This window comes from Apaloderma vittatum, unplaced genomic scaffold (assembly GCF_000703405.1).
Source record: "Apaloderma vittatum isolate BGI_N311 unplaced genomic scaffold, ASM70340v1 scaffold11554, whole genome shotgun sequence".
NCBI classification, from domain to species: Eukaryota; Metazoa; Chordata; class Aves; order Trogoniformes; family Trogonidae; genus Apaloderma; species Apaloderma vittatum.
The window spans coordinates 418-10,423 of record NW_009712142.1 but is presented as its reverse complement, the minus strand read 5'-3'; the positions used below and the strand labels follow the sequence as shown (position 1 = coordinate 10,423).

General features: G+C 42.9%; 1 protein-coding gene across 1 annotated transcript; it reads right to left on the bottom strand.

The window, feature by feature from the left end:
* Positions 1-923: 923 nt before the first annotated feature.
* On the bottom strand, positions 924-8,579 carry LOC104268279 (RH-like protein). Its single transcript, XM_009867877.1, has 11 exons — positions 8,438-8,579; positions 7,054-7,240; positions 6,685-6,835; positions 5,879-6,020; positions 4,532-4,594; positions 4,356-4,456; positions 3,915-4,052; positions 3,537-3,667; positions 2,574-2,653; positions 1,428-1,501; positions 924-950 (listed from the first exon to the last, which is right to left on the bottom strand). Exons 1-11 carry the CDS (start codon positions 8,577-8,579, stop codon positions 924-926), a joined length of 1,236 nt encoding a protein of 411 aa, XP_009866179.1.
* Positions 8,580-10,006: the final 1,427 nt, after the last annotated feature.

Here is a 10,006-nt window from a genome sequence, read left to right as displayed (position 1 = left end):
ACACCGAGGATCGCAATCTGGTTACAAACAAAACTTCACTTGCACAGAATCCTCTGCAGGGTCAGGCCCTGGCTCGTGCTCCAAAGCCTCTGCTTGGTCTCAGGGTAAATCAACTCAGCCTGAGGCACCTCGGAAATGGGGTCTGAGCCTCGGTACTGAGCAGGACCAAGAGCTACTCCCTCCGTCTCTCCCTCCGTCCTTTCGGAGAGCCAGAGCCTTCCAAGCAGCCAACCTCTTGCACAGACAGGCTGTTTGCTGCCAAATCTTAAAACGTGAGTAAATGCCACTGATTTCGAGGGCACCGTCCACAAGCAGAACGATTTAACTTCTTGCCGTTTGAACTTCCAGAGAGCTGGCCTGAGCCAAGTCGTGATGGATTTTTCTTTAAGCAGTCAGTTCAGTCTGGCAAGATGCGGAGTTCTGGCGCTGATCCAGCTCACTCAAATCCTTGCTTAGCAAGGCCTTCAACAGAATTAATCTAACTTAAAAACAAGTACTTTAATGCTTCGCTAGATAAGAATGAGTATGTACTCCTTGAAAAATTATACCTGAGAAAAATTATACCATTTTGGCTTTTAAACGTTGGAGCTAAAAATAGTTTCGTTTCCAAGCATTTGGATTGATAAGCCACTGCAGCAGGGAACATTGTTTGTACGTATCCTACAAAAAATTTTAAGGTGAGACTGATGAAGTAGAGAAACAAAATGCAGTAGAAGTGTGCCTCTGTAAATTTATACCCTATATCTTTCAAGAAAAACTAGAAGAGTTTATTACAATTTTTTTTGTGTGGCCATTGGGAATTCTTTTTTCATCCAAGAACTGACACTTGGGTGCTCTTTCAACCCATCCCAGCTATTCGTTTGCTCTAGTGACAAAAATGAAAAGCCTTATCTTGGTCAAATCTGTCAGCTGGGTTCCTCCATTCAAAATCCAACGGCCAAACGGGGAAACTGTGAAAACAAATGTTCTCGTATCAGCACATTTGATGCATCAAATCATTATATGATAAAGACAATGGAAAACCTTATTAGAAGCTTATTTCATCCATTTCCTTTTTGGTAATTCCGATAGAGCATCGCATTCAGCACCCAAAGATGTGCTGGGCCTGCATTTGTACCTCAGGCTGAACAGCACTTGGCACCCACAAAGGCCAGGAGCCTCGGGCTGTTTTCGTCAAAAACACCTTTTATTCACTGGTTTCCAAAAATTCCTCTCATAGACACTGCCCAAGTCTCCTCAGAGACTGTACAACACTTGGCAGCTAGGGAACTGTTCGTCCATTTAAAACTGGGCATCCAAAATGTAATGTCGTGTGAAATGGAACTATCCTTTTTTGTTTTTTAATTAAAATACCTGAAGTTCTTCATCAAGGTCAAGAAGGTGCTATATATAAACTCCCACACGGTTCATTTGACATTGAAACTTACCTCCCAATAAAACTGGTCGTCAAAGTACTTTGATACAGGGGCGGTCTTAAATGGTTTGAGGTTTAAGACTGAGCCTATTTGTAAAAACACATAGAGCCAATATAAATATACACATCAGGGAAAGGGGAAGATTGTGTAACTGCAGGTTTCTTAGTAACAAGCATCCAAATATAACATAGATCAAAATACAAATTCAGAACTTTTTGTTCAGCAGAGCCCCTGGGCTCAAGCTGACCTTAAATACAAAGAGAGAAGCTTGCCAGGATCAAGGCTTCTGTTATTAAAAACTAATTACTCTAGATAAAACCCCATTAAACAGCCTGCCAGGCTCTAAAAATATATCAAGAATTATTAACTTCTTGTATGAACAATGCCTATGTATTTTAAATAATCATGCTTGTCAGCACTGTTAGTTTGGGCATGCAGATTTTGAAACAATTTGTCCAACAAATATTGTTTGATTATTTTAACTGAATGTTTTTTAAAAATCTGCTTGATTAGCTCAACTTCTTAATTACACTTAAGGCAACGCAAAGACTTCAGATCAATTAAAGTGCAAAACAATCCTTTTAGAGCATATTTCACTGCCATTTCTCTTTTCTTCAAGACAATTAACAGCTACAGAAAAACTGCAGATGCCAGAAAACCGAATGTCATGTGGAAAGCGCATGAGCCCGGATGATCCCAAACCACCAATGATCAAAGGCCGAGCGCCGGGCTGATGCCAGCGAGCTACCGACATCCGAGAAACTTTGCAGAATTATTCCAACCAGCCTCAAAAGTGACAAGCTCTAGACAGCATTTTTCTGTCGCTACGGCAATACCCACGTGTAAAAAATATTTTCATCCTGACACATCTCCTCTCTGAAATTTGAAGGCAGCTGTGAAGCGTCTGTTAAAATAAGCTTCATCGATGAAAGAATGGTGCTACTAGGTCACTCGTGTTGAAGAGAGCTCTGCCTCAGAAGGCTGGCTTTCAAGAGTCCCTGGCACTCATCTTTCCCACAGAAACACACTTCAGGGCCCCAGTTAATCCGGCCTCTTTTTACAACGGGTTGTGCTGATGTGACAGCAGGTCGATAGGATCACACACCCCTTGCTCCGAGGAAACGAGGAAGTGACCAAACCATTTTTTTCAATACTGACCTGTAATCCAGCCTGCTATCATGGCAACAGAGATGGTCTGGGAGAAGGCACCAACTTGAATGAAGACCAAATAACCCAGTCTGGAAAGCAAAACAAGCGTTTCACTCTTACAGCTGCCAACATCAGGATCAGACTGTGAACGAATCTGTATTTTACGTCCAAAACTCTCATAAAGATTCTGTTACGCTTGAATCTCTCTGTAGCTGCAATTAGATGCTTTAAGAGATCCTATCAGAAGCTTTCAGAGGACACATTTTACCATTAGAAACCATCATCGCGGCACTAAAACTTCATTAAATTTGTTTGTTTCCATAAGCATGTGAGGAGAACTGTAAGGTCCTTACCCTACACTGTGATTCAATCCGGTGTGAACGGAGAAAATCAGAGAACTTTACGACATAAGCTTGATGGGCAAAAATGAGTTGCCAGTGCCAGAACAAAACAACTTATGGAGAATATCCTTAACTGAGTCCTTCACCTTTTGCAGGGTATCTCCCCAGATATATTTTCCAGTTTAGAGTCCAAACTGCCTTTAGTCCACATCGGCATTCTTGCCCCTGGCTCAGAGTTAAAACCTCATTTGAAAAGAAATGCTGAATTCTGCCCACCCTGTGTCGGCATACAAAGCTCCCCAAAACACATCGCAAAAGTCAAAAAGAGTCTTGGAAGGACACACATCCTCAGCCTTCATGTCCTATATCTTCTCTATTTAATATCCAATAAAAAGGGAGACAAAAACCAGGACCAAAGGCTTATATTAAAGGTTTGATCCAAAGTCTGCTCAACACTGAACATCTTTTTCGCTGACTTTTTTTGGACTTCTGAGATAATTTTAGATTATCTGGTATAAAATGATTTATCTGTGATGACATTCAGGCATTCTGTACGTCTAAGAACTCTTCTCAGGGCACACTACAATAATGATTAGCTAAGCTTATTACCTAATAGCAAGAATTTATGTACCTTGGTAAATTAGTCCAGTTTTTGATTACTAAGAACACAATCTGGGCAAGAGCTCCAAGCACAGCAGGCAAGCCGAAAGTGAAATGAACTCCAGAAGAATCATGAATCTTGAGAGTAGGATTCAAGCATCTCTGGGAAGAAAGAAATGTTTAACAAGTGATACACCGAAACAAAAGTGGAGAGTAGCACATTGGCTCTGGCAGCCCTAGGAAATGCACTTTGGTCTCGCAAGTTGCAATCCTGTGCTCTGCTCAAAAGACTTCGTGTTTCCCAGCTTTAATCTCTTCGGAAGAGTGGCTGCCCTTGAGGCATCCTGTATTAGTAAAGAAGTTTATACAGCTTGTAACAAAAAACAAGTTCAGTATATTTGAGTATTACCTGTAAACAGTAAGATCCTAAGATGGCTATCGCACTGGCAAGCAGGCCCAAAATCATTGCAATCCAAGGATACTCGATGCTCTGCGCTGTGTAACTAACAGCGACCCCGCCAGCTATCACTGCACTGTGAATATGAGTCTGCAAAAGAAAAAGTGGAGTGAGAATTCAGTCATCACTCACAGCAGCCCAATATTATAGATTGCTATTCTCATGCAAGCGCGGTCTCTTTAGGGTGAGTTTGGGTCTCCATCTACCATAAATTACATTCTGAGAATGTAGTTTCTGAGTTACAGGTTCAGCGTTCTGCTTGGGAGGGGAATGTCAAGCTGAAAAGCTCGACTGGTTTCTGGTTTTTACTTAATAGCTATTATACTTTCAGCATATTACTGAGAGTGACCGAAGAGTATCTTCTCCATGTAGTGATTTTCTCTCATGTCTTACCATTCTGATTTTTCCATCCTTTGTAGTCAGAACGGACAAGATGAAGGCAGTTACAGCACTCACTGCAAGGGCAAAGAACGTGTTGCCGGCTGCTTTGCTCGCTTCATAGGCAAGGAAGGTGGTGTTGGCTGCTTCGCTTGCAGTCACAGCGCTCACTGTGTTGTTGTCTGCTTTGCTCATGTCTTTCAGCACTAGTACAGAATTGAAGCTTGGCCAGAATACCCAGAGAAAGAGAGTACCTTGGAGAAAAAGACAAGCAATTGTCATTACCTGCTTTAAAACACAGTGAATCCATCACTGTCCGGAGGGCTCCAGCCTGCATTCTGTACTCACTGAGATTCCCACATTGGAAAGAAAGGACAACGATTCACAGTGCAGACAGCACATGGGGCCAAAAGAACAATTTGCTTTCCTCCTGTAAGATCACCGCACAGTGTCACGCTTTCATGACCACACAGGCTCCGCTAACAACAGGAATGAAAATGGGTTCTTCTGTTCCTATGACCGGGGCCCTAACTGTCAGCATTTCGGAATCTCAGCCTCTACAGAGCAAGGTCACTGCTTGGCAGGACACATCTTTTTTGTATGTGCACAGGGATACACACGCACAGATCAAATTCCAACCAGCAGAGGGAAGCAGGTGGCCTCACACTACGCCAAGCTGGACCAGGCATGGCCATGGGTGCCTCTGGTCCCAGAGCTGCGTGGAGCTCTTAAGTGCACAGACAACAACACAAACAAGCAACAGCTTATTTTGCCTTATCCAGTCATCATTTTTTGCTGCCCAGTCAACTTCCTTAGCTAATGTACCAAGGTAGCAGACCCTTGTGGGCAAGAACTGACTGAGAATTAGACTCTGTGGGCCTTTGCAGAAAGATCTTAGTTCAGCCGTGGCAGTTACAGAAGTCCTAATAACAAAGAAACCAAATTGCTTCTTTAAGAAAAAGAACGGAACTCCCATATATTCAGCCTATCGTCACTCAGATCCTTTCTCGTGTGCCTCTCTGTATCATACTCCCCACCTTTCACCAGGCTTTTATCTTTTCGTTTACGTTACCAGGCAGGGACTGCCGCCTTCTATCTCTGTCCAGCACCTTGCCAAATGGGACTGAGCCTTGGCCCCAGCCAGGAACTGCAAACGCTCCGGAAATACAATTAATGGCCTTAACTTTGGCACATGAGTCTCTTACCAATATGTCTGTAGAAATCTAAAGAGCACAACTTAGCTGGGAGAAGGAATGGTTAACCTGACATAATCTTTATGCTGAGCCTGCCGAGAGCAAGCTAAGCCACAGCCGTTGCAGGAGTGGTTTATATGCCTGGCAAGAAACATGCTGAGACTCACCACCTCATTGTCAGAAACCACGAACGACAGCAACAGCAGTTTGCTACACTTGGCTGCAATCAGACCTTCAGTTTGGATTCAAAAACTCCAGTGCGCTGTGGCCAGTCCCCCCAAAACCTTCCTTACGTTCTCACTGCAATCCCTTCTTCCAACCGAGACATTAAAGCAAACGCCTTACCCAACACTGACAATAAATCCGACTCTGAGGTGCTTGCATTCTTCTCCGACCTTGGTGATGGCTCAGAGAAACGTGAGGAGAGCGCCAGGCCAAAGTAGGCCCCAAACAGGTGAACGTGCATCATGCTGACATTGTCTGGAACCTACATCAATAGAAAAATCAAGTCTGTGGTTTATTTCAGGTCACAGGAAGCCCTTGATGCAGTTCCCGATATAGTTGTTCATGTAACCTCCCTATAAACAATTTATTTTCACAGTTCCACAGTTTCTCACACGAGTTGTTTATGTGAGAGTAATTTATCTGAATTCAGAGCAGCTCATAAACACACAATTCATATGCAGAGAGTTTGGGGTATGTTGCATTGCACATTAACAGCAGCTCTGACCCTGCTGTCCAGACTGGGTCGGCCCACCGTTCGCACTGGAAATCTTCCAGATCGAACAGACACAGGGAGGGGGTGAATTTTAAGGGCAATTAGTGCCCTAGTGTAGGTCAAGGCTTCATTCATGTGTTGGGCCAAAAGCACTACATTCCAATCCACCGGATCAGCTCGCTGTTTAAGGCCAAGAATACAGAAAGAGCCAATTTTATAGACACAGAGTACGTAGAGTTTCAAGTTGGATGTTATAAAGTGGAGTTCCAAAGTCAAACTTCATCTCTTCATGAAAACAGCCACAACCTAACTGAGACTAGATAAAACACACGGATGTGGCTGTCAGGAGAGCACTAACAAACAAGCAAAAGGCAACATTCCAAAAATCTCAGTGACATTTTTCCCCAGGTGCCTGGAAATCATACTACAGTACCTGGAGGAATGCCTTGTTGATCTGTCTGCTCCCATGGAAAACTATGATCTCCACGACTGTCATCACAATTAATTGCACAGGATTAGCCTTCCCAAGAACAGCTCCAGTGGAGATGACCACAGCAGTCATGCTCATAGTAGCCTTTGTTATTCTGCGATAAAAGAAAAGAAAAAAATAATTCTGTATCAGGACCATGCCAAGGCCGACAATGAAAGAAAAACAGTAAAATGGACTTAAAAACCCAAAGCCTAAAATGTCTGCAAATATGACCCTGCTAATTCACAAATAGGTCCATATAACAAGGCATGATCCTCCACAAAGAGCAATCAGCAGTTCTAAATTATTCCAGTTCTAACACCAACTAATTACCTTAACAGACTATCATCGTGTGTCCTTTCAAGAAGTGAAAATAATATATCTTCTACCAGCACGGAGCATTGCACACCAAGCGCAATGATCAGGAGGTGGAATCCAGTGCTGCTAAATCCGTATCGTTTCAGAAACGTCAGGAAAAAGCCAAATCCAAAAATCACCATGTGGCTGACATCTTGAAAAGCTGCACAGCAGAAACAACCAAGACAGCAGTGAAGTTATTAATGCAGACTGGATTTCTGGTTAAAAAAAATAAAGAAAAAATATCACAACTAAGAAGCCTTGAGATAAAAACTCAGGTGCCTTTATTATTTAGTACTTGTAAAGAATTCCAGACCTTTTTCCCAAACAGTAACTAATCAGAAAAACAATACACTTGACCCTGAACTTGTTTTCACAAAGTGATCAGAATGGATACCACAGAATGCTGCTTGAGAAGTCAAAAATGCACGACAGAAATTAAGTATGTTTAGCAATGAAATTTGGACATTTATTTTTCCTGAGGTGAATTTCAAGAGCTGAAATTAGACTTTTCCGGGAGAGTTACTGTGAAATAGTGCTGATTCAACTCGTGAGGGCATCAAAGAAGAAATGAGTTACAAAAAGAAACCTCTTCTGGGTAGAAGGAACAGAAATAGCAGGAGAAACAGATCAGTACGGAAACCTGCACCGCTGCATAAAAGGTAGAGGCTGTCCAAGACATAAGCTCTTGGATCTGTAGGTCTGGAAGATGCTAAAAGTCATGTTCTCACATGGTTGTGTCAGCCTGTGCCTACAGCAAAATATCAACCCGCTAGTACCTAGATCTCATTTTCTGAGCTATGAAACAGGGAAGGTAACACAAGAAGGTCGTGAGGATTAAGCAACTCATATTTGCACAATGCTGTAAAGACATTACGCACTGTGGCCACAGCATAATCGAATATACTCCTTTCATCAATGCACAAAAAACATCTTCAAATATATTTTAAACCTTAATTCCACTGTATTTTCATCTATATACAGCTAGCATTCAAATGGGAAATACTGCCATCCTGAATTCTTACTCTGTAGCACAATAACGCCTTCGCACGCCAAGAGCTCACAGAGGTAGAGCAGTGCCTGCCCTCTGAAGTTTGTTACATTCGTAGTTAAGATCACCACAAACAGGCAGCAGAAAACAGACCAACGATGCAGTTTAGTGTCACTTATGTCTTTGTTCACTGCCATTGCTTTGATATAAATAAATACACACCATAGCTGGCAAGGTAGGGCACTGAAAGGGTGGGAAAAACATTCTACTTCTCACAAAACCACAAACCTGCTGAATCCTGTCTCTACTGCACTGCAAGAGAAAAGCAGGTGATAAGCCTACCTTTCACAGCAAGGCTGCTGATCTTACCTGGGTAGGAGGTGTGTGACTTGCCAGCAAGACCATGGGAGAGCACAAAGTAATCTGCGCAAAAGAGGGCGATGAAAAAAGCTTCCAGAAAAAGGATTACCCACGGCACGCTCTTTCGGAAGTTGCGGTAATTAGAAGGCATCGTGCACTAAACTACACTAAGCACAAACACATTAATATTTTTTTCTATAAAAATGCTCCAGTAACCTCAAACCAATAGAAATGGGGGGAGCAGGAATAAAAACTCAGAGAGATAAAAAGCCCAAGAGGCGTGAGCAAGGAAGAGTTCCTTATCTGTGGCATGTCAGGAGCCCAAACTTACCACAGCTGACATGGACTGAACTCAGAAGTACTCATGAACAGTGACATATCAAGCTGTCAGTACTGTAACGCCCCAGGACCCCATCCAAACGGGACTTCAGCTGCTGTTGAGCCTTACGGAGCAGCTAAATGGGAAGTAAAAAAGAACATGGACTCCTAAGAGTAGGATGTTGAAGTTTATGCAAAATCATTCCCTATTTGCACTGCTCGTCCCCATCCCAGACCCAAGTCCCTGCTCACAAAGGTCGGGGAAGGTCCCGTGGAGATTCTCAATGTGATTTTCAAGTTGTTTAGGCTAAAGGTCTACACTCACATCTCACAACAAACCTTCTCACATGAGTCCAACCCGACACCACAGAGGTGATAATCTCTGGCCATTTCCTGTGCTACTTGTAAGATGAGCCTGGTTTTTATAGCACAGCTATGGCAACAGCTAAAGGGAACGCTCTGGAAGACCTTGGTAATTCCCCAGCCGGGAGTGGCAGGCAGACAGCACTGTCCCGAGTGCTGCAAGTTTTTAACCAAGAACCAAACCACAGACACGTCCTCCTCACCCTTTCTTTAATTCAGACCTAGCCTTCACCCAGAAGCGCATCAACTTCTGTTGCCACATCGGGGCTACAAGGCACCCGTTGCTTTACGGGTTCTGAGCCTTTTGGCTTTTTTTTTTTTAATTTTTTTTGGTGTTGTTTATTTTAAACCAGGAGCCAGCAGAGTGAATAGTTTGGGCTATATGGTGGAAGCGAACTATGTTTGGTATATCCCTACGCACAGATATCATCATTTGTAAGGTAATATTATGTGGTCACTGAGGATAATTTATGAAGCTATAATATAAGCATCGATCAGGTAGTCCAGGAGATTAAACTACTGTCATTATGCCTCAGACTTCCTACTTTGAGGCCCTTTCAAACTGAGCGCTGTGCTTGCGTACAGTAACCATGCATCTACAAATGGCTAGAAAGCCACCTACTGGTGACAGAAAAACGCGTCAGACAAACACCTATACAGAAAAATTCCATTTCACTTAGATTTTAGGACCCCTCTCCTGCATACCCAAGCTATATGGCACCATAAGAGCTTTCAAGCCATCTGTGAGAAGTCTGTGTCGGTAACTTGCACCTTCCCCACACGCAGCATCCAATTGCTTTAGCAGCTTTTGCTTAGGCCTAATAAAACTGTAAATTAAGTATCCTTATCTCGATTTCAGAAACTCCTAAACACTGATAGGGCTTTCCCAGGTGTGTG